This window comes from Labeo rohita, chromosome 18 (genome assembly GCF_022985175.1).
Source record: "Labeo rohita strain BAU-BD-2019 chromosome 18, IGBB_LRoh.1.0, whole genome shotgun sequence".
NCBI lineage: Eukaryota > Metazoa > Chordata > Actinopteri > Cypriniformes > Cyprinidae > Labeo > Labeo rohita.
This window is the reverse complement of record NC_066886.1, coordinates 214,171-238,724: the sequence shown is the minus strand read 5'-3', so window position 1 is coordinate 238,724 and position 24,554 is coordinate 214,171. Positions and strand designations below refer to the sequence as shown.

Below are 24,554 nucleotides of genomic sequence, written 5' to 3'. Positions count from 1 at the left end.
TTGTATATGACTAACTAGTGGTGAGTGTGAATAAATGCTCTGTATTATTTTGTTCACAGGAGAGAAATGGCTGTAAATGACTCTGGAGTGTATTTTTGTTCTCGTGTCAGGCTGTTATAAATAGCGTCATGTGACAGCTGGTCTCTAGGTGGCGCTGCGAAACGCAGCAGTTTATATTAATAGAACAGAACGAGTAGAATGGAAAGCAGCATCGATGCTAGAGCATCGAAATGGGCGGGGCGTGGCCTCTGATTGGTCAGATACATATTCTTTGATTTTTATTCTTCTCTAAATTGTGGGTTCAAGCTTTTATAAAGCACAAGTGCTGCACAATCAAACATGCAACTAAATTAAACAAACACAAATGTTCAAATAATGGCATGCGCCTCAATGGATATTAGTCTGTCTGGGCCACCGAGCGCCCCCTGCTGGACTGATCGGTTCATGTCTCCCACTGAACTCTTATTTCCGGTCACTTTCTGCGGTTCTCGGTTCGGATCCCGTCAGCTGTGAGACTAAAGATGGCGGAGCGCATGGCTTCACGTTTGTCCGCTCAGGAGGAGCAGATCGAGGCGTTGAGTCGTGAGATCCGCCTCCTGCAGGACGGACTGACCGGCGGATTCGATTTCAGCACCCTGGCCAGCGGCCCGAACCTGGACGCGCTGCGCGCCGAGAACGAGAAGCTCCAGTACCGGCTGCTGCACCTCCGCCGGAGCCTCCGAGCCGAGCAGGAGCTGGAGGAGAACAAGCAGACACAGAAGCAGAGGACAAACAAACCTGAAGAGAAGCAGAGGACGAACACACAGAAGAACCAGAACAAACACGAAGAACAAAAGGAGAAGAGCCGTGCAAAGGTGCATCTATCTATCTATCTATCTATCTATCCTTCTGAGTAAAAGGGAATATGAACATACTATTTCTGTTACATTAAGTCAACAAAAGCCATCGAAAATAACACAAACACAAAAACAACAACACATTTGTTTGCTTTGTTGTCTTAAAAGGCTTTGCTAAATGCTTAAATGTGACCCTGAATCACAAAACCAGTCATAAGTATACATTTTTTTGAAATTGAGGTTTATACCTCATCTGAAAGCTGAATAAATAAGCTATGGTTTGTTAGGATAGGACAATATTTGGCTAAAAAATGGGGAAAAAAAATCTAAATATTGATAACATCGCATTTAAGTTTTTCAAATGAAGTTCTTAGCCATGCATATTACTAATCAAAAAGGTAGTTTTGATATATTTATGGTAGGAAATTTACAAAACATCTTCATTGAAGATGATCTGCAGTTAATATCCTAATGATTTTTGTCATGAAAAGAAAAATTGACAATTTTGACCCATACAATGTATTTTTGGATATTGCAACAAATATACCCGTGATACTTAAGACTGGTTTTGTGGTCCAGGGTCACAAATGTATATGTTGAAGTTTTGTTGTATGAGCTTAAATTAATGTCATTCTGCCGAACTCGAACAAAGAGATAAGCATGAATGTGCAGGTTTGTTTTTTGCATGATATTTGAATGTGTTTGTTTTTGCATGTTTCAGCAGAATGCTGCTCCGCCTCGATCCAGTGCATCAGATGTTCAGGAGAAAAACAAGAAGAAGGAGAAAGTAAAGGCAGAGGTGCACACACACACACACACACACACACACACACACACACGTTGTGTTTCCATGTTTTATGGGGACATTCCATAGGCGTAATGGTTTTTATACTGTACAAACCCTATTTTCTATCGCCCTACACCTAAACCTAGCCCTCACAGGAGACTGTGCACACTTTTACTTTCTCAAAAAAACTCATTCTGCATGATTTATATATAAATATTATTTATATATATTTATATAAGCCTGTTTCCTCATGGGGACCTCACAAATGTCCCCACAAGGTCAAAATTTACTGGTATTACTATCCTTGTGGGGACATTTGGTCCCCATAACATGATAAATACCAGGTGCACACACACACACACACACACACACACACACACACACACATGTGGTCAGTGTGATTGCTGTGTTGTTGCATCAGCATCAATCATGTGGCGTTTAACAGCTCAGCTGCTCTCAGAGCTCATAATTAGACTGAATACTGACCACATCACCTCTCTCTCTGGATCTCTCCTTCTCATGCACCGGAGCAGCTGAATGCGTGGCCGGAGTTCGTCTCTGACCGTCTGCACCTGTATGAGCGTTTGAAGAAGGAGAGTGATGCTCTTCTGGCGGAGCGGGCGGCCAGCGGTCACTCCATTAACGTCCAGCTGCCTGACGGACAGACGGTGACGGCCACAGCCTGGGTCAGCAGCCCGTATCAGCTGGCCTGTGCTATCAGGTGAGCCACGGCTGGACGCTAAAACTCATGTTACATATGAAAGAAACTCAAATCTGACACAAGATGATGCATTTGAGAAGTTCTGTTGACTTCCATTTGGTTTTTTGTTAGTTACAGACACTTTCCACAAATGTGACGCTGGACCACAAAACCAGTCGTAAGGGTCAATTTATGGAAATTGAGATTTAAATGTCATCTGAAAGCTAAATAAATGAACTTTCCATTAATGTATGGTTTGTTAGGACAATGTTTGGCCGAGATGCAACTATTTGAAAATCTGCAAAAAAATCTATGTCTGTATTTTGATATTAGTTTGTCATATTTTGAGTTAGTTGTTTTTGTATTTTCTGTTTTCATTATAATTTTAGTTAAAGTTAATTTTGTTGTGTTTCTGACATTTTTAGGTTTAGGTTGTTTTGATTTATTTTTATTTCAGTTTCAGTTTTAGTCATTTTAGTACATCATGATAAATAAATGTTGCGTTGGAAACTAGCTGAAATAAAATAAGTTTAATTAAAATAAGTTTAGTTTATTTTTTAAAATGTATTAGATTTTATTTTTATGGTTTATATGTATATATTTATATGAATATATAATTTTTAGTAAGTAAAAATATATATTTTTTTATTTATAATTATTTATTATTATATATATATATACACTACCGTTCAAAAGTTTGGGGTCAGTACATTTTTATTGTTTCTTTTTTTTTTTTTTTTAAGAAATTAATACTTTTATTCACCAAGGATGTATTAAGTTAATAATTAAAAGTTTATTAAAAGTTAATAAATAATTTAAATAAAATATTTATTTTTGAATAAACATCTTTTTAAACTTGTTATTTACATTTACAACTGTTGATATTATCCAACATTGATCATTCTAATAATAAATCTGCATATTAGAATGATTTCTGAAGGATCATGTGACACTTAAGACTGGAGTAACAGCTGATAAAAATTCAGCTTTTCATCACAGGAATAAATTCTATTTTAAAGTATGTTAAAATAAAAAACATTATTTTATACTGTAAAAACATTTAGCAATATTACTGTTTTTTTTCTATATTTTTAATCAAATAAATGCAGCCTTGATGAGCATAAGAGACTTTTTTAAAGACTATTACAAGTCTTACTGACCCCAAACTTTTGAACGGTAGTGTATATATATATATATATATATATTTTATAACAAATAAAAAATATTCATATTTAGTTTGACCTCCTGAGGTGAACAAATGACAAACATTTTTTAAAGGTTAAACACTTTTTTTTTTTGCTTTTTCATTTACATTTGTTTCAGTTTTAGTTTTATTTAACTATAATTTTATTATTTTTAATATCAGCTCTATCTAATTTTTCTGGTATTTTCATATCAGTACTTTGCAAATTACATTTGGAAAGTTTTTTTAAGTTTTTTTTTGTTTTTTTTTTGTTTATTTTATTCAAAGAAAAAAATATATTATTTTTAAAAATAGATCTATCACCTTTTTTAACATATATAGCTATACATTTATATCTATATATAGATCTTTCTTTGCAAGTTTAGTAGTTTCATGTTACATTTGGCATGTTTTACATTTACTTTTATTGAAAGTGACACACATTGGATTCATCATGAGTTCATTCCACTGGAATCGAGCCCATGACCTTGATGCTTTTTCACGCTGTAATGTTTTGCAGCTCAAGTCCTGCTGTATTTTGTGGAAAGTTCTTACATCTGTTTTGTTTTTGTTTTTTTATTTTGTTGGATTTAAAGCCTTACAAATATGACTTCTGGCTGTGTTAATGATGTTGTTGTTGTTGTGTTTGTGTGTGTGCAGTCAATCTCTTGCAGACAGCTGTGTGATTGCGCGTGTGAATGGAGAGCTGTGGGATCTGGACCGTCCGCTGGAGACCGACTGCAGTCTGGAGCTGCTGCGCTTCGACCACGAAGACGCACAGGCCGTCAGTTACTCACCACACTTCCATACTTGACTCCTGAACATTTACCTGAGTATATATGAACAGATGTTGTTATGTGTCTCAGGTTTACTGGCACTCCAGCGCTCATGTCCTCGGCGAGGCCATGGAGCGCTTCTACGGCGGATGTCTGTGCTACGGGCCGCCCATCGAAAACGGCTTCTACTACGACATGTTCCTGGACGGACAGAAGTGAGTGGAGGTGTTTGACGTCCGTCTGGTGTGATCAGAGCTGCTGTAGCTCAGCGTGTCTGCTGTTTGTTCACAGAGGAGTGTCCAGCACTGAGTTTGGAGATCTGGAGAACATCTGCAAGAGCATCATGAAGGACAAACAGCCCTTTGAGAGACTGGAGATCAGTAAGGACACGCTGCTAGAGATGTTTAAGGTGAGGAAATCTCAGTTTGCTTTAATAGATACTTTATCACAGCAACAAAAAGGGGCATTTATAGCAACCTAAAGTCTTCACTACTAATAAAAATTGGGTTTAAATTGAAGAAATTATTACAGGAATATATCGCTATCTAGTATACCACTTTAGTTCTTTTGTAAGTAATAATAATAAGGGTAATACAGTTTTATTAAAACATTATTTTTTATTTTATTAAACATTATTTTTAAGAAATTTCGCACAATACCACAAATGTTCATCCATGTTTTAATTTAAAGAGTAAAATGATTTTTCAAAATTGTTAATAAAACAAAGATTACTGGACTATGGTTTACAAGAAAATGCTGTTTCAGTCTTTATACGTAAAAAAACAAAAAACAAATTTCAATTCAATGCTTTACTTGCTGCTTTTTGTTTCTGTTTTTTTTTTTTTTTTTTTTTTTTTTTTGTAATTAATTGTGCAATTCACTAGCAGTTTCTGAGTAAAAATTGTTTCAACACCAGTTGTTTTTCATTGTAAATCTATGTTGTGTTTGCTTAAAAGTAAAAGGAATTGTTACTTTTTCAGTTTATTGCTGTTTTGATAATAATTTTGTATTAAGTCATAAAACACAGGATCTAATTTTAATAAATTATTAAAAATATTATTTTAAAAATGATAAAGTTTAAAAAATTAATTAAAGATGCTTGTAGTTATTAAGATTTAATTGGCTCATTCATTTTATTTTATTTTTTTAAGTTTTTATTTGTGTCATGTTATTGTTTAAAATAACATGTATAAATACAATTGTGGTATTTATGCAGTACCATGGTGTATATCAGAATACCATGGTATTTTCATCTGATACAAATCAGATTAAGACGTTTTTTATTTGCTGTTCTTTTTCTAGTACAACCAATTCAAATGTCGTATCCTAAACGAGAAGGTTTCCACTCCCACCACCACCGTTTACAGGTAACAGGACGTTTTGTTTCTCTGTACGGCTGCTGTAAAACACCTTTCCATCTTGAGTACATCTCTTTCTGTCATAGGTGCGGCCCATTGATCGATCTGTGCCGTGGGCCGCATGTACGACACACCGGCAAAATCAAAGCGCTCAAGATCTATAAGGTACTCAGAGACCTGTAGATCTGTAGTTTTAGTTTCTTATAGCTTTTTATGTGATATCACTAGAAAGTTGGTAGTGATTAATGTAAAATAAATGCAAGTATAGATGCTTTAGAGCTGCAGTTCTGCAGGGATGTGGCTTTATAGAGCGATATTGTGTTGTTTAGAATTCATCCACATACTGGGAAGGCCGTTCAGATATGGAGACGCTCCAGCGGATCTACGGGATCTCTTTTCCTGATAGCAAAATGCTGAAGGAATGGGAACGTTTCCAGGAAGAAGCTAAGAACAGAGACCACCGCAAGATCGGCAAGGTGCGTGAGAGTCAGAGCTGCAATAAATGATTTAGTTGAAGTCATTCTGAGGTTACTTTAAGTCAGTGCATTTCATAATTTGACTTTTTTAAGATTTATTAGTGTTTCATTTTATTGTTTTGTTTTTGAATTATTTACTGTAATTTTGACATTGTTATGATTTCAATTTATTATGTGTTTTATTTTTATTAATTAATTAATTTTTATTTTGATAGTTTTATTGCTAAAAAATATTTAATTTGATAATTTTATGATTTAAGTATTAGTGTTTTGTTTTGATTGCTTTATTTTTCAGTTAATTATTTTAATTTGACATTTGTATGACTTAACTGTTAGTGATTTATAAAAAACTTTTTAATTGACAATTTTTTTTAACTCTTAACAGACCTAAAAAACAGACTTTTTGAACTTTGAATTGGAAATTATATAGTTTAGTCATTGTGACATGTATCATGCAAAGGAAAGCACTGCTTATACTGCGTTCAGAAAATGCAAAAATGTAGTTAATTTTTCTATATTGTTAATTTCAAAATGGGCTGTTCGCATTTTTTTTCACCTTAAAAGGCTTTTCTTAATTTTTTATGTGATGTGTGTCACTTAATGATGGTGAATGAATGTGTTTCTTGACTCCTGTGACGATGGGTTGGTGTCCGTCTTGTTCTGTTCAGCTGAAAGCTCTTAATTACACAAAACTACTGGGTTTTGCTTTTTATCCCTCATTACTCAAGTTCTCTTACCTCATTAAAATTCTCTATACTGCATATAACAGCTGTGCCATATGGTATATAGTGGATTATCTTGTGCTTTTTTTTTTTTTTTTTTTTTTTTTACTGTGGTTGTTTTAAATTGGAGGCAGTTTGTCCAATCAGACGTGTTTCATCACCTCCCGTTAAGTGACGCATATCACTTCCTCCTCATGTGTGACTGAAGGAGCTTGTTAAGATCTCGCTCTCTCATGGTGTGATTTGCAGGATCAAGAACTTTTCTTCTTCCATGATCTGAGTCCAGGAAGCTGCTTCTTTCTGCCGCGAGGCGCTTATATCTACAACACGCTGACCGAGTTCATCAGGGTACGTCAGTCTACAAGCGCAGAATAAAGCATATTGTAATGCTGAACCGACAGCGCTGTTCATAGTGTGTGTGTGTGTGTGTGTGTGTGTGTGTGCGCAGGAGGAGTACAACAGACGTGGCTTCCAGGAGGTGGCATCTCCTAATATTTATAACAGCAAACTCTGGGAGACGTCGGGTCACTGGCAGCACTACAGTGAAAACATGTTCTCCTTCCCTGTGGAGCAGGACGTCTTTGCTCTGAAGCCCATGAACTGCCCTGGACACTGGTAAACCAGATCTCTGGATAATTTCTAATCTCTAAAGGCAACATAATACAGGTGAACAGGGTAAAATGTTAACTAATAGATCTAATTACAGGGAGGATTTTGGATAAGAAAATACTAATTTAATACATTTTCACCATGTTTTTAAGAGTAAAACATTGTATAAATCAGTGTGAATGATATATGAACAAACCCCTTAGTAAAACCCTTCAGAATATAGAGAGGAATAAAACTCTAAGTTTTGGTGTGTGTACATGCTGCTGAAGTGGAGAAACAAACTTTTAAAGTTAGAAATTGCAATTAAAAATCTACAAATGCAAGTACATAAACTGTGATCATAAACCAAGTGAATGACATATGAACAAACCCCTCAGTAAAAACCTTCAGAATATAGAGAGGAATAAAACTGTAAGTTTTGGTGTGTGTAGTTGCTGCTGAAGTGGAGAAACAAACTTTTAAAGGTAAGAATTGAAATTAAAGACTTACAGACGCAAATAGATAACGTACAATAATAAAACCAGGCGGATGATATATGAACAAACCCATCAGTAAAATCCTTTAGAATATAGAGAGCAATACAACTGTAAGTTTTGGTGTGTGTAAGTGCTCCTGAAGTGGAGAAACAAACTTATAAAAATAGAAATTGTAATTAAAAATCTACAGATGCAAGTACATAAACTGCGATCATAAACCAAGTGAATGACATATGAACAAACCCCTCAGAAAAACCTTCAGAATATAGAGAGGAATAAAACTGTAAGTTTTGGTGTGTGTAAGTGCTGCTGAATTGGAGAAACAAACTTTTAAAAGTAAGAATTATAATTAATAACGTAGAGGCGCAAATAGATAATGTGCAATAATAAAACCAGACAAATGATATATGAGCAAACCCATCAGTAAAATCCTTCAGAAAATAGGGAGGAATAAACCTGTAAATTTTGTTGTGTGTAAGTGCTGCAGAAGGGAAAGAAACTGATTTTGAGAAATTCCATTTAAATATATGTGTTGTAAATTAAATATACAGATGCAGATAAAGTGCAATAATAAAACCATACAAATTATATATGAACAAATCCTTCTGTGAAAACCTTCAGAATATAGAGAGGAATAAAGTTCTAAGTTTTGGTGTGCGTTAGGCCTGCTGAAGTAAAGAAACAAACTTTTAAAGGTAAGAATTACAATTAAAAACGTACAGATGCAAATGCATAAAGTGCAATAATAAAACCAGGCAAATGACATATAAACAAACCCCTTAGTAAAAACCTTTAGAATATAGGGAGGAATAAATCTCTAAGTTTTGGTGTTTTTAAGTGCTGCTGAAGTGGAGAAACAAACTCACTGCCTTTAAAGTTTTGGATTTTCAACATGTTTTTAGGAATAAAATCTTGTATAAATTGTCGTGAATGACATATGAACAAACCCTTCAGTAAAAACCTTTAGAATATAGAGAGGAATAAAACTGTAAGTTTTGGTGTATGTAAGTGCTTCTGTAGTGGAGAAAAAACTTTTAAAGACATGCATTGCAATTAAAAATCTACAGGCGCAAATAGATGCAATTGAATTGTGCATTGCATTGTTTTCTTTTCACTAGCCTGAATGAAGACGTAATATGGAAACAAAATAGAACAAAATCTCCAAATTGACCATTGCTTAAATAAACAGTGGTTATTTATTGAAAAATATTAAAATATGTTGAAAATAAATGTATTGGATATTATTTAGCACATTATTCAGCAGTGTTTTTTAGTATCATTACTAACATTCTCTCTCTGCTGATATAATATTCTTGTTTTAAATCTAGCATTATCTGCTTGTTTCCATCATTCATCTCACCTCGTCTTTCTCCTTTGTCTCTCAGTCTGATGTTTGGTCATCGGCCACGCTCTTGGCGTGAACTTCCTCTCAGACTGGCCGATTTCGGTGTTTTGCATCGCAACGAGCTCTCAGGAACGCTAACAGGCCTCACGAGAGTCCGGCGCTTCCAGCAGGACGACGCTCATATATTCTGCACTATGGATCAGGTGCGGCGAGACTTCAGTGTCTTTGACATACTAGAATATTTTGAATTAGTTTTATTTATATATTCACTTTTTCATTTAAGTTTTAGTAAAAGTTTAAAGTAATATTGTGTGCTTTTGTCATTTGTATTAGATTGTCATTTTGTTTTAAATGTCTATGTAGTTTTTATTCATTTTCTTTTCAGTTTTAATTTTAGTTGTTTTAGCACATGAATTTTCATCTAAATGAAATGAATAAAAAAACCTTAATCTACTCTGCCGTCAATTCCAAAATGACCTGTAATGTCTTAAATCGAGTGCTCAACAGCTGATTAAGATATTTACAGAGGCAGAACGTAATTTTTCACTTATTGTGTTTCAGATCGGGTCTGAGATGAAAGGCTGTCTGGATTTCTTGCGCTGCGTCTACGATGTCTTCGGCTTCTCCTTCCAGCTGCATCTCTCCACACGTCCAGAGAAGTTTCTGGGTGATATTGAAGTGTGGAATCAGGCCGAAAAGGTTCCAGAATACCATTTTCTCACTGAATTTGATATTTGAGATGTTTTTGTGCAGTATTAACTGACTTTTTATGTCTTAGCAACTAGAGAACAGCTTGAATGAGTTCGGAGAGCCGTGGAAACTCAATCCAGGAGACGGGGCTTTTTATGGACCAAAGGTCAGAAATCCTTGAGACCAATGTTCTTTCCATAAATCAAAAGTCATTTTTGTTAACTGAAATAAAGCTGAAATTATATATCACCACAGTTTCACACATTTGGCTGTTTTGTTTTTTAAGTAATATAATCATCTCTGGACTCATGTGTTGTAGATCGACATTAAAATTAAAGATGCCATCGGCCGTTATCACCAATGTGCCACGATTCAGCTGGATTTCCAGCTGCCCATCCGCTTCAATCTGACATATGTGGGGTGAGTAGAGCTCAGACTCTCTGAACATTTACACAACTGTGGAAACAGATCTTTAACCATCTGATCCGCTGCAGGAAAGACGGCGATGACAAGGGCCGACCGGTGATCATTCACCGCGCCATTCTGGGCTCCGTAGAGAGAATGATCGCCATCCTCACCGAGAACTATGCTGGGAAATGGTGAGAAGCAGAAATCATTTCCATTATTCTTAACTAAAACTAAGAAATCAGCTTGGGTAATTGAAATGAAATAAAGTTGAGAAAATAACTAAATACTATAGTAGTTTTTACAGTTCTCCTTCAAATTGTTAAGAGGCGTTCAGAATTTTTGTAATTAATTAAATAATGTTGATCACAATGGTGATTAATACTATTTTTATATAGTGATCTTTGAGTGGTTCAGATCGGGTGCTGTCATATGGGACTTTTATTTATTTGTGTTAAGGAAATAATCAAGAGTTACAGTACATCTGATTAAAACAGTCAGTTAAGAGTAAAGATTAATTCAAAAATACATTATTAAACACCATAACATATTCTTTAAAAGACAAAAAATGATTGTCTTTTCCCTAAATCTAATTCGAGATCCATGTTATTTGGGGATGGAGTAAGTTGAAGTACTACAATTACTAAAACTAACACTGAGATAAAAAGACTCAATTGACTTATTTTAAAAAAAGCAAAAACTAATAAATATGACAAAAGGACACAAAACAAAAACTTCAAAATTAGTGCTGTGCAACGATTAATCACGATTATTTGCATCCAAAATAAAAGTTTGTTTACCTAATATATGTGTGTGTGCTGTGTATATTTATTATGTATATATAAATCACACATGCATAGATGTTTTAAAGAAAAATATGTTATGTATATATATTAATTATATTTATATATAATATGAATTATATCAATAAAATTATATACATGTAAATATTTTCAAAATATATACTGTATGTGTGTGTATTTATATATACGTAATAAATAAAAACAGTACACACACATATATTATGTAAACAAAAACTTTTATTTTGGATGCGATTAATCAGGATTAATCATTGCGCAGCACTATTTAAAATTAAAATGAAGATACATAAATCAAAACTCATTCAAAATATTAATAAATAAAACAATAATATATAAATAACACTAAAATAGTCTGGGGTTTTTTTTTAGCTAAAATGATTTTTTTATATAATAGTCTCTCTTAACCTTTAATCACTGCTACATTAAACACTACTTTTGTTGTTGTATCATTAAGACTCCTATATGTTAATGTCTTAAGTCTTATGTCTTAATCTCTTTGCTTATGTAATAAGATGTAGTTGACACTTCCTTCAGTGACAAAACTGCGTTTAGCAGCATTACAGCCGGATCTTTCCAATGCTGCGTCACATATCCAATGAACGTCAGAAAAGTGGAAAAATTGTACAGTGAATTCTTGTAATCTCAGAAAACCAGGTCAAATCTGCCGTCACATGTTGGTGTCTTTCTGCTGTGTTTGGTCAGGCCTCTGTGGTTGTCTCCACGTCAGGTGATGCTGGTTCCTGTGAACCCGTCTCTTGAAGAATACGCCAAACAGGTACAACGCCTGCTCTGAGATCAGTTACTGAATAACAGAGGATGTAGAGATGCTCATTTAAGCTCAATCCATAATCAAGATCTGTTTGGTTGTGAAACTTGTTAGGCTGTATAATAATACAGTGAGTAGACAAATTCTGGTTTCATGTTTCAAAACATGCTGCCTGTTGGGTTTTCAAAGTCTAATTGAAGCTTAAAACGATGTTCCTGCTGTTATTGTGAACAATCCATCAGTGCATGTTAATACAAACACAAAGCAACTGTGTTCATAATCGCTGAAAATAATGTGCAATTAATTTCTGGTGAGCAAATGAGCAGGGTTTTAGATGAGTCACCCCTTTATTTCTGTAGTGCTTTATACAGCACAGACTGTTTCAAAAGCAGTTTCCCAGAAACAATTAATGATGCAAACCAGTGTAATCACAGTATGAGTGATTTGAAAAACTGAATTTCAGTTTTAGTTTTAGTATCCTTCTTCAAATTGTTTAATAGTTTTTGTTTTTATGTAATATATATACTATTTATTTATTTTTATTTTTGTCATTTTAGCTTTGGTTTTAATGATTAATCCTGAAGCACATTCGCTGGAAACCAAAATGTTTTAATAGCTGTAGAGGATTTTAAAGCTGTTCTTGCAATGCAAACTTTATCAAATGTGACTCTGGTCCAAAAAACAGACATAAGGGTCAGTTTTTTTGAAATTGAGATTTAAACATCATCTGAAAGTTGAATAAATAATCTATTTAAATAACTATTTGAAAATGGTGCAAAAAAAATCAAGATATTAAGAAAATCACCTTTAAAACTGTCCAAATGAAGTTGCATATTCAAAAAATTAATCAAAAATTAAGATTTCATAGATTTACAGTAGGAAACATGATCTTTACTTAATATCCTAATGATTTTTGGCACAAAAGAAAGTGAGGGGAAGTAAAATAGCATGGTTTTTCAATATGTTTGGCTGACTGTATTTTATTATGACAATAAACAGGCTGCGCTGTCGTGTTAGTAATGCTTAACTGCAGCACGATCACTTGATTTTTTTCTCCTTATAAAAGTGGGAACAAATTACAATACTACTTTTGTGGCCATGTAAGACTAAGACATTATTCAGAACAATTTTAAATATTTCTTTTTATTGTGTACTTTCACAATAACAACAAAGCATTGTGCTTTTGTAAAATAAAGAAAAAAAAGGATGCCACTTTTTCTCAAGAGTGCATCTCAAAAATGAAACAAAATTCTGCATATAGGTTACTTAGTTTTTTTTATTTTTTTATTATTATTTAGAAAAAACATATTTTGCATGTGGACCATGAAACCAATCATAAGGGTAAATCTTTTGAAATTGAGATTTATGCATCATCTGAAAGCTGAATAAACACACTTTCCATTGATGTGGATTAGAACTATTTAAAAATCTGGAATCTGAGGGTGCAAAAAAATCTAAATATTGAGAAAATCACCTTTAAATTTGTCCAAATGAAGTTCTTAGCAATGCATATTACTAATCAAAAATTAAATTTTGATATATTTATGGTAGGAAATTTACAAAATGTCTTCATAGAAAAACATGATCTTTACTTAATATCCTAATGATTTTTGGCATAAAAAGAAAAATCAATCATTTTGACCCATGCCATGTATTGTTGCCTGTTCCTACAAGTATATTTGTGCAACTTGGTTTTGTAGTCCAGAGTCACATATGAGACAAATTCAGATTGTGCAGGTAAAGCAGCTCTAGGAGCACAAGAGTGTCATTACTGAGCTGAAGTTGATTGATGTTTTGTTCTCATCTGATAGTGTCAGTGTGCGATCAGTGATATTGATGTTCCAGGTCTGTAAGCGTTTTGTTGAAGCTGGATTTATGGCCGATGCTGATTTGGACTCCGGTTGCCTTCTGAACAAGAAGATTCGTAACGCGCAGCTGGCGCAGTACAACTTCATCCTGGGTAAGACGAGCGCGTCTGTGAGCGAGTCTGACGCTCTTCTCCGAATGCACGCACTCATATGTGTTTGTTTGGCAGTGGTGGGCGAGAAGGAGCGCGCCGCTAACAGCGTGAACGTGAGAACCAGAGACAATAAGGTGCACGGAGAGCTGAGCGTGGAGGAGGTGATGGAGAGACTGACGCTCCTCAGACAGTCCCGCTGCCGCAGCGCCGAGGAAGACTTCTGAGACGAGACGTCAATGATGTAAAGGAGAAATACTGAAGGATAAAGGGAAGCTGTGAGAGATGTCAGATGATGGGAATAGAGGATGTTTTGTGAATGTGAAGGGTTTTGTTAGTTGGATGTTAAATGACGGATTGGTGTCGAAGTGTCTTGTGTTCAAGTTACGAAGGTTTGCAATAAAGACTTGAAGAATCACCATTATGTTTATCGTTTTGCTCTTTGAAAGCTTGTCTTTATCAAATATTTATATTTTAAATAAAAATATAAATATCTAAACTAATTCAAAATATTAATAAATAATGTAAAGGTATATAAATAATACTAAAATTTCTTTATATCATTTTTTTATTAACATTTATAATTGTCTTTTAACCTTTCATCACAGTGCTTGTTTTGAAAGATGTCTCTTCCGCGCACTAAAGCTGCATTTATTTGATCAAAAATACAGGAAAAATGTGAAATATTATTGCAATTTAAAATAACTCTTTTCTATGTGAATATCTGTTAAAATGTAATTTATTTCTGTGATCAAAGCTGAATTTTTAGCATCATTACTCCAGTCTTCAGTGTCACGTGATCCTTCAGAAATCATTCTAATATACTGATTTGCTGCTTAGGAAACATTTCTGATTATTATTTTATTGTTAAAAATTTAATGAATATAAATGAATATATAATTAATATAATATTCACATAATTAATATATAATAATGACATATAACAATATAATATATTATATATATTAATATATAATATATATATAACATAATATAATGACATATAATATAATTACTATGATAATTATATAATTAATATTCATTATTAATATTTATATAATTTATATAATACAATATAAATAATTAATATTACTTTTTTTTATTAAAAGGGGAAAATAACTTAAATACTAAACAAAGGGAATGTATCTAATAAAATGAATGAAGCAAAGTTTAGTTCTCAGTTTTACAAAATTCACATAATTTTTGGAGCTAGGTGGATAAATATTATCCAGTAACTTAAAATATACTTTCTGTCAGAAATGCAATGTTTTCCATCCGCTTTTCCAGTTAATACTACCTAAAACATTGTTTACATCTAGGGCATGTGAAAAATCTATTATGTTGCAATTGCTTCATATGTTTATTATTACATTTTTATCTAGAGATCAAACTGATTTCAGTGAAAGTTCGGGCATACTATTTTTTTCTTTCATTGAACTAAAGTTGGGCTTTGCGGGACTTTTATTTTGAACTATCAGCCGTTGGGACGTTTGCGTAAGCGGAAGTCGGAAGTTGAGTCCATCGGCAGCGGCGGCGGTGTTCGGGATGCCAGCGAACGGACTGAAATGGGTTTTTGAGCGCGGACGGAACATCATGAGCTCGTATATGATGCTGGTTCTGCTGCTGCTCGACATTTACTCCAAATGTGTGATCGGTAAGAGCGCAAACTCTACATGCTAAAGCGCTACACGCTAATGCGCTCTCTGGGTTTGGACTGTGTTGGGTGTTAGCATGGACGTACTGTGTTTTTACTACAGTAAATGATCGATATCACGATCTTATTTGAGTTACACGCGTATCGTGTAAATACTAGGGTATATACGTGTGGTAACTTACCACCACATACCATGGTATCTGTGTGTAGTACTGTAGTGTCATGGTTCAGCTACAGTGTTTTATTGTCAGACTGACTGTTGTTTACATCTCTGTCAGTCTGTTTTTATTAATGTATGGATACCGTCACTGATAAACAGGCATGAGATCAGCTACAATAACAATAAATAATAAATATAAAAAAACAGTTTTAACTAATTCGACATGACTACACAATCATAATAATAATTTTGTTTTTATTATTCTAAATATTAAATATTATACATTTAATATTATTATAAATTAACCATTCAAATGAATATATTGCTGTTGTAATAATAGTATTGTAAAATAAAAATGAGTATTTAACGATAACAATTATGATTATGCAAAATAATATTCTTGTTTCATTATCATTTCAATTATAGAAATTAAGCAAATTAATAAATATATAACACTAGTTCTGTGCAACGATTAATCACATCCAAAATAAAAGTTTTTGTTTACATAATATATGTGTGAGTACTGTGTATATTTATTATGTATATATAAATACACACACATGCATGGATATATTTAAGAAAAATATGTTATGTTTATAATTAAAAAATATTTTTATATAATATTAATTATATCAATAAAAATATATGCATGTAAATACAAGTAAATATTTTCAAAATATATACTGTATGTGTGTGTATTTATATATACATAATAAAAACAGTGCACACATATATTATGTAAACAAAAACTTGTTTTGGATGTGATTAATACTATTAAAATACTATTGTACTGTAAAACTTAAAAAAAGATTATTTAATGATTATTATTATTTAGAGTAATACCTTGTTTCAGTTTTATTTAAATTCTAAAAATGAAGCTTATCAATAGAAATATATGAATATTGCAGTAATAATACTATTGTACTCTAAATTAAAAAAAATAGTATTTAATAACAATAATTAGCATTTTTATTATTCAAAATGGTATTTTTTGCATTATTATTTAAATTACAGAAATTAAGCAAATCAGGAAAAATATATAATACTATTTTAAAATACTATTGAATTATACTGAATTAGAGGAGGAGAAACTACTGTAAAATAAAAAAAGTAGTATTTAATAATAATTAGCATTTTTATTATTCAAAATAATATTTTTGTTTCATTATTATTTAAATTACAGAAATTAAGCAAATCGATAAAAATATGAATATTGCAATAATAATACTATTGCACTGTAAAATTAAAAATGAATATTTAATAATAATAATTAGCATTTTTATTATTCAAAATAATATTTTGCATTGCGTTATTATTAAAATTATAGAAATTAAGCAAATCGATAAAAATATGTATTACTATTGCAAATTGCATACCACTACTGTAAAACAAAAAAAACATTTATTAATAACAATAATAATAATAATTATTATTATTATTATTCAAAATAGTATTTTTGTTTCATTATTATTTAAATTGTAAAAATGAAGCAAATCAATAAAAAATATAAATATTGCAATAATACTACTAAAGTACTGTAAAATTAAAAATGAATATTTAATAATAATAATTACCATTATTATTTAAATGAATGTTTTTGTTGCATTATTATTTACATTATAGAAATTAAGCAAATTAATAAAAATATATATTACTATTTCAAAATACTATTGAATTATACTGAATTAGAGCAGGAGAAACAGGTTTTCCATCTTTTTTTTGTGTGTGTTTAACTGATCACATGTAACTCCTCCAGTCAGTCAGATGATGTGCAGTGTCTCTCTCTCTCTCTCTCTCTCTCTCTCTCTCTCAGCGTATCTGAGTTCTCCTCATGTGGGTCAGGAGCCGCCGTACGTGGCTCAGCAGAGCCCGGTGATGACCAGCCCGGTGGCCCTGACCGCATCCTCCGGTGAGTCAGTGAGACTCCGGCACTGTCCAGAGGGTTAGGAGATTCATGTGGAGCGTCCAGCATAAACCTCTGCTCTCTGTGTGTTTGTGTGTGTGTGTTCAGCCTCTCCAGTGGTGACGGATAACTACCTGTCCAAGTGTCCCAGCGGCGGCCTGTGCTCCAAACTCCCGGCCGAGTGCATCATCTGCGCCTATCACCACAACTGCAGCTACGGCCGGCCGGCCAACTTCACCTGCAGAGCCAGAGCGGGCGTTCACTGCGTGGTGAGATTTCAGTCCGAACGCTCACAATAGTGCTTTGACGTGGGCTGGAAAATGACAGCGTGTCGAGTTTGACATGTTAATTCCTCCGCGTGCGTTCGTAGAGTGCAGTGTGCTGCAGATGTGTTCCCATTCACTAGTTTTCTTCCATCATTAATCTCACGTTGTAATTTAACCCACTGAAATGATTGTGGAACTTCATTTTTGGAAAATTCGTTCAAAATGGTCCTCATACACAATTACATATTAATTAATAAATAATTTACATATTAACCAAAAAGGGTGCGGGCTGAAAGCTGAGCTTTTTTTTTTTTATCTACCCTTTTTTATAACAAGCATCACTTTCACAACTAAGATAAAGACCTTTATGCATAACTGAAAATGACACCTTTTCATAAATGTATTGTCATTTTAGAATCATTGTGATACTTTTATAGTTTTTGTTAATATTATGAATTATATTTATATGAATTAGTTTTATATTTTCTGCTTTCATGTTCATTTTATTTAAAGTTTTAGTAATTTTGTCATTTTTAGTTTATATTAATCTAGTTTATATTAATTTTTATTTACGTTTTAATTCGTTATATTAGTACATAAAGGTAAACTAAATGAAAATGAGAAATGGTTGCTTGTCAGTTAGCTTAAAATAAGTTTTAGATTTTTTTTAAATTTATTTCAGTTAACATTTATTTCAAGTAATGATTTTTTTTTATGGTTTTAGTTTTAGTTAAAAATAATAATATTGAATTGCACTAAATATTCAACATTAAAATTATTCATTTTGATTTATACATTTGTATGCATATTTTAGAATTTTTATTCATTTTGTTGTTTTTAAATACTTATGTAGTTTATTTCAGTTTTAGTTATTTTAGTACATTAAGTAAATATATATTTAATTTTATTTAATTTAAAATTTAAGTTCAATTTTTTTGTTTTATTGTATATAATAACCCTAACTATAATAACCCTAAACTATATTAAGCAGTCAATATTCAGATTATTTATTTTGAGTTACTTATGTATTTATTGGCTTATTTTTACATTTGCAAAGTACTTGGCCCTAATTTATTTCCCAAAGTTTCTACTGTCTCTCTCTCATTTCAAACAGCCTCTGAATGCATTTGAGAAATGGATTATGTGCTTTATACTTTATCTGTGCAATTTTGAATCAACCAGATCATTTTAAAGCATTTGATTTGAATAAGAGCTCAGATGCTTGATGCATTAGTCAAAAAAATCCTGCTTCCTTTCTCTTGTTGTGTATGTGTTTCAGAACGAGTTGAATCAGCCGCAGCAGAACTTCACTCTGACGCTGGACTGCCGCTTCTGTTGGCAGCTGGATCCGTCGCAGTATCGCTGCTCAAACTCCACCAGCTGCATGACGGTGTCGTGTCCGCGCAAACGCTACAACGCCACCTGTGAGGCTCTGGAGCACGTGCACTGCCTCGGTACGTGTGTGTAGCACCACCAGGGTGCCAAATGCATGAATGCAAATAAATGCTTTATAAGCAATTACATCACATTTACAGTATTTCACCCAACATCAGAAGCCTTCAACATCAACAAGTCTGTCAAACGTTTACATACACCTTGCAGAATCTGCAAAATGTTACGTATTTTACAAAATAAGAGGGATCCTACAAAATGTATGTTATATTTTATTTAGTACTGACCTGAATAAGAGATTTCACTTAAAAGATGTTTACTTATTGTCCACAACAGAAAATAATAGTTAAATTTTCACACTGAGGACAACTGAGGGACTCATATGCAACTATTACAGAAGGTTCAAACACTCACTGATGCTCCAGAAGAAAAAAAAAAACAACACACATTAATAGCCGGGGGGTGAAAACTTTTGAAAAGAATGAAGATGTGTGCATTTTTCTTATTTTCCTAAATATCTTTTTTTTCTCCATTTAGTACTGCCTTTCAGAAGCTACAGATGATACTTGCATGTTTCCCAGAAAACAAAATAAGTTAAATTTAGCCTGATTTTCAAATTCCAAAAGTTTTCACCCCCGGCTCTTAATACATGATTTTTCCTCCTGGAGCATCAGTGAGTGTTTGAACCTTAGCTGAACCTGAGTCCCTCAGTGTGAAAACACAGATCTCAAAATCATACAGTCATTGTTGAAAAGGGTTCAAATACACAAAAATGCTGTTTAACTGTTCAGGACAAACAAGGGACTCATGAACAACTATCACTAAACAAAAAAACAAATGTGAAATATCTTATTCAGGCCAGTACTAAATAAAAAATACCATGCGTTTTGCATTAACACTCTTATTTTGGTAAAGTAATTATGTAATTTTGCAGATTCTGCAAGGTGTGTGTAAACGTTTGACCTCAACTGTATGTTGTTCCAAACCTGTCTGGGTTTCTTTCTTCTGCTGAATACAAAAAACGATATTTAGAAGAATGTTGGTAACCAAACAGTTGCTAGAAGCCATTGACTTCCATTATATTTGTTTCCCTTCAATAGAAGTCAATGATTTCTGGCAGAAGACAGAAGCTCATACAGGTTTACAGTGATGTGATGATCACAGAATAGTGTTTTCCTTCATCTGTGTTTCTGTTCACAGGTAAGCGAGTGTTTCAGAAGCGTCTGTTCTGTAACTGGACGGGAGGATATAAGTGGTCCACAGCTCTGGCCCTCAGGTGATTCACTTCACACTCGTTTGAATCATAACTATGACAGTAGCTATTATGATAGCTATGGCCATAACTGTAACAATGACAATAATGATAACTAAAATGGCAAATATAGCTGTGACAATCACTGTATTTTCATCCACACTAGCAGACGATAACATTCTGTTTATTATAAACACACTGCAGTTTGCTGAAGCTCATTAAAGTTGACATACAGAAAAATATTGTAGAAGTCAATGGCTGTTGTATGAAGGTGAGGTTTGATTCTCAGAGGTGGAGACAGGTGTTGTCGTGTTTGAGTCTCAGGGTTGTTAACCGGACGCTGTCAGACGTCGTATTGTTCAGTGACGTGTTGTGGTGTGTCCGCAGCATCACTCTGGGCGGTTTCGGTGCGGATCGCTTCTATCTGGGCCAGTGGAGGGAAGGTCTGGGGAAGCTGTTCAGCTTCGGCGGTCTGGGCATCTGGACGCTGATCGACGTGCTGCTGATCGGGGTGGGGTACGTGGGGCCGGCCGACGGCTCTCTGTACATCTGAGGGTTCGGGATGGCGTGACCGCGACTCCTCCGTCCCAGATTTCCGAGCCGTTTCGCACGTGTCGCGTCCAAACTCCCACTGCGGCAGATTCCCATCTGCTCCCGATGCGTGTTCATGCCTTCAGCAGCACGTCCGACAGACGCCATCAGATAGAGGAAGACCGTGATGAAGACGCTTAACGGTTTGGAGTCTAAAACGTGTACAATATGTATTTAAAGTCATCTGTGTGTGTGTAATATTACTGCTGTATGTATATATGTGTGTGTATATATGAGAGTGATTCGCTGTTTCTCACTGCTGATTTCTGATTAAAACAATGTCAGGTTGATGATGATGATGATGATGAAGCTCACCTGTGTTTGCCTTTATGACTTTATCTACCAATATTCCTCAGATTCAGCAAGACAAGACACTACAGCTGAAAATCTGAAGATTGGATAAATCCAGAATTCTTGTTTTTTTTTTTGATGTAATAAAGGTTTTTACAGAAGGTTTTTTTTTTGTATCACTCCATAAATCAGAAAATAATGAAAGCTTGTTCCACCACGGGATAAAAAATATTAAGTGGGTAATTTTAACTTTTTATCTCAATTCTGAGGTTTTTTAGATATAAAATCAGAATTGTGAAATATAAACTATTGGAATTATGTTTTTTTTTTTCCCACAAGTGTGAGTTTATATCTCACAATTCTGAGGAAAAAAAAGTCAGAATTGCTGAAACTTTTTATTTCGCAATTCTGCCTTTTTTCTCAAAAGTCAAAATTGTGAGATATAAAGTTGTAATTTTGAGAACATACCAGTTTTTTTTCTCCAGTTTTTTTTCTTGCGAATGTGAATATGTTTTGCAATTGTGACTTCTTTTTCTCGCAGTGAGTTTATATCTCACAGATCTGAGGACAAAAGTCAGAATTGCAACTTTTATCTTACAATTCTGACGTTATATATTCTGATGCAATTCTAAGATATTTGTGAGATGCAAAATCAGAATTGTGAAATATAAACTGTTGCAATTATCTTTTTTATTATTCATTCAGAAACAAAACAAATTCTGAAACACAAATATTTATATAATTCTATGGAAGCCTGCTGAATAAAAAAATAAAGGTAATTGCAACTTTTTGATCTCGTAATTTTGACTTTATAATATGCAATTTTATATTATGCCAAAATTGTGAGATATAAACTCAAATCTGAGAACATACCAGTCTGTTTTTCCCCCACTTTTTTCCCACAATTGTGAGTTTATATCACGCAATTCTGAGAAAAAAAAGTCAGAACTGTGGGATAAAAAGTTGCACGAACATTTTTTATTTATTTATTTTTTTCGGTGGCAGAAAGTTTACATCTCACAATTCTGGCGTTTTTTCTCAGAATTCTGAGTTTGCATCTTGCAAGTCTGTGTTTATTTCTTTTTTGTGAGAATTGCAAGAAAAGTCTGAATTGTGAGATCAAAAGCTTCAATTACCCTTATTTTTTATTCTATGGAAGAGAAACAAGCTGGCGTAGAAAATACTGTAAACAGAGGAATGAACACATTTTCACCATGTTTTTAGGAGTAAAATGTATAAATCTGAAATATGAACAAAATATAGAAAATAGAGAGGAATACAATTGTAAAGTGCATTGTTTGTAAGAGAAAAAAACTCTTTAAAGATACGGACTGGAATTGAAATCTTCAGACACAAATAGATAAAGTGCAATAAAATCAACACTTAAATATGTCTGTTGGATGTTTTGTTTTCTGTATGAATGAAGACATGATATGGAAGGAAGATAGACCTCAAAACTGAGCAGTTCATGAAAAAAACACACTGGTTTCACCGTAAATAGTTAAATAATCTCTCAGAACTAGTTGTTTCTGATTGGTGGATGGTGTGTTGTTCCAGACAGGTGATTTCCTGCATTTAACACATTTGGCAGGTGATGCAGGTTCATGTGTTCTTTAGGAATCGACCCTTGACACAGATGTTTTAGTTTTTGTGTGGTGGTCCTGATCATCCTGCAGGCTGATTGCTTTAATCAATGAATGTAGTTGAGTATCTGAGCCAGAGTTTACCTGCGGCCCTCATCAAACACACCTGAAGCAGCTGACCAGCGGACAGAATCTCTGGGAATTACAGGTAAGTGTCTCTGATGAAATCTCTGTGATCTTCTGGTCTGAAGATGTGTTTTGGTTCCTCTGGGATTTTTTTCCGTCTGTTTTCTGGTCCAGCGGGTTAAAATGGTGCGTCTGGTCACTGAGTAAAGCGCTTAGATGTTTCAGCACTAGTACTGGTGATGGAAGAGTTAAACAGCTCTAAATATTTGTAGAATGTGATCTCTCCTGCAGAAACATCTTCCGTAATCAGTCAGAACAGGATGTTCTGAGATCCTTCAGGCTCTTTCATCGTGTTCCAGCCTGAACAAACACACAGTCTCTCTGTCACAGTGAATGAATGTAAGTGCTCGTTTCTTCTCTTCATATTTTCACACACAACTGTTTTTAGTACATCCTGACCTCCAAATGCAGCTTCTGTTCCCACTTTTAAAGCACAAAAACTGCCTCTGAAACTACATACTACATACTGCGTAGTGTATACTGTACACTCCTAACTGCTTTTAAATAACAGTGCAGTATTTTAGATGTCATGAGTCACAAGTGCTTAAAAGAGATCATTCACCCAAAATTGTTCAGTGTGTCATTAGTGTCTTTTTGTTGTTGTTCATGTAATGAAAGTCAGTGTGGTCAAGTGTCGTTTGCTTCCTAACATTCTTTAAAATATCCTTGTGTTCCACAAAATAATGAAAATCAGTTTTGAACATGAACAGGAATAAAAGACAGAATGATCATTTTACAGTCATAAAAATTATTTCAAATTTTTAATCCAGTTCTACATAAGAATCAGTGTGATTTATATAAACGGTTTTTAGAAATATTTAGATTGTTTTTTTTTTTTTATTAAAGTTTCAGTAATTTTGTTGTGTTTTGTTTTTATCTTAAGTGTCTATATATTCTTTTAATTTATTTTTATTAAAATGAGAAATGTTGCCTTGGCAGCTAGTTGAAATAAAATAAGAATTCAAGGTTTTTTATTATAATTATTTTATTCCAGTTAATGCATATTTTATTTCAAGTAATGACATTTTTAGTTTTAGTTAAAAAAAAAAAAAGTTAACATTTTTTTTTACAAATAAAATACATTTCAATAACTGAAATAAAAAAAAAAAACGTATACTTACTTTAAATGTAATGTTTTATAATTTAATAAAAACTAAGTATACAGATATTAAAAATAAGAATTCAAAATTATATTAATTGAGATTTTGTTTTAGTTTTTATTCATATTTGTATTTTTTAAATTAAAGTTTCAGTAATTTTGTTGTTTTGGTTTTATCTTTAGTGTCTACATAGTTTTAATTTTTTTAATACGTTTTTATTAAAATGAGAAATGTTGCCTTGGCAACTAGCTGAAATAAAATAAGTTTAA

At 33.3% G+C, this 24,554-nt stretch overlaps 2 protein-coding genes across 6 annotated transcripts; both read left to right on the top strand.

Moving 5' to 3' along the window:
* Positions 1-481: 481 nt before the first annotated feature.
* On the top strand, positions 482-14,322 carry tars3 (threonyl-tRNA synthetase 3). 5 transcript variants are annotated; one of them, XM_051135684.1, is made up of 19 exons: positions 482-854; positions 1,561-1,623; positions 2,157-2,344; positions 4,167-4,290; positions 4,373-4,497; positions 4,574-4,691; positions 5,585-5,649; positions 5,727-5,805; positions 5,970-6,116; positions 7,088-7,186; positions 7,287-7,453; positions 9,309-9,471; positions 9,830-9,967; positions 10,047-10,124; positions 10,278-10,378; positions 10,453-10,557; positions 11,887-11,959; positions 13,796-13,910; positions 13,986-14,322. In XM_051135684.1, the coding sequence occupies exons 1-19, from the start codon at positions 522-524 to the stop codon at positions 14,132-14,134; spliced, it is 2,430 nt and encodes an 809-aa protein (XP_050991641.1). In that variant the 5' UTR covers positions 482-521; the 3' UTR covers positions 14,135-14,322. The 5 variants fall into 5 exon arrangements, with proteins under 5 accessions (XP_050991641.1, XP_050991639.1, XP_050991640.1 ...); XM_051135682.1 differs by having other exon boundaries at positions 1,561-1,635; XM_051135683.1 differs by having other exon boundaries at positions 1,558-1,623.
* Positions 14,323-15,412: 1,090 nt separating this feature from the next.
* tm2d3 (TM2 domain containing 3) lies at positions 15,413-22,808 on the top strand. Its single transcript, XM_051134906.1, has 6 exons — positions 15,413-15,561; positions 17,535-17,630; positions 17,733-17,893; positions 19,170-19,344; positions 20,483-20,558; positions 20,922-22,808. The coding sequence occupies exons 1-6, from the start codon at positions 15,453-15,455 to the stop codon at positions 21,085-21,087; spliced, it is 783 nt and encodes a 260-aa protein (XP_050990863.1). The 5' UTR covers positions 15,413-15,452; the 3' UTR covers positions 21,088-22,808.
* The last annotated feature ends 1,746 nt before the right edge of the window (positions 22,809-24,554 follow it).

Excerpts from the sequence above, each read along its gene's own strand:
- tars3 (XM_051135681.1), top strand. The coding sequence starts at position 522 with ATGGCGGAGCGCATGGCTTCACGTTTGTCCGCTCAGGAGGAGCAGATC. Across the intron at positions 1,636-2,156 it reads AGGAGAAAGTAAAGGCAGAG|CTGAATGCGTGGCCGGAGTT; the intron begins GTGCACACACAC and ends GCACCGGAGCAG. Across the intron at positions 11,960-13,795 it reads TTGAAGAATACGCCAAACAG|GTCTGTAAGCGTTTTGTTGA; the intron begins GTACAACGCCTG and ends TTGATGTTCCAG.
- tm2d3 (XM_051134906.1), top strand. The coding sequence starts at position 15,453 with ATGCCAGCGAACGGACTGAAATGGGTTTTTGAGCGCGGACGGAACATC. Across the intron at positions 17,894-19,169 it reads GAGCGGGCGTTCACTGCGTG|AACGAGTTGAATCAGCCGCA; the intron begins GTGAGATTTCAG and ends TATGTGTTTCAG. Across the intron at positions 20,559-20,921 it reads TCCACAGCTCTGGCCCTCAG|CATCACTCTGGGCGGTTTCG; the intron begins GTGATTCACTTC and ends GTGTGTCCGCAG.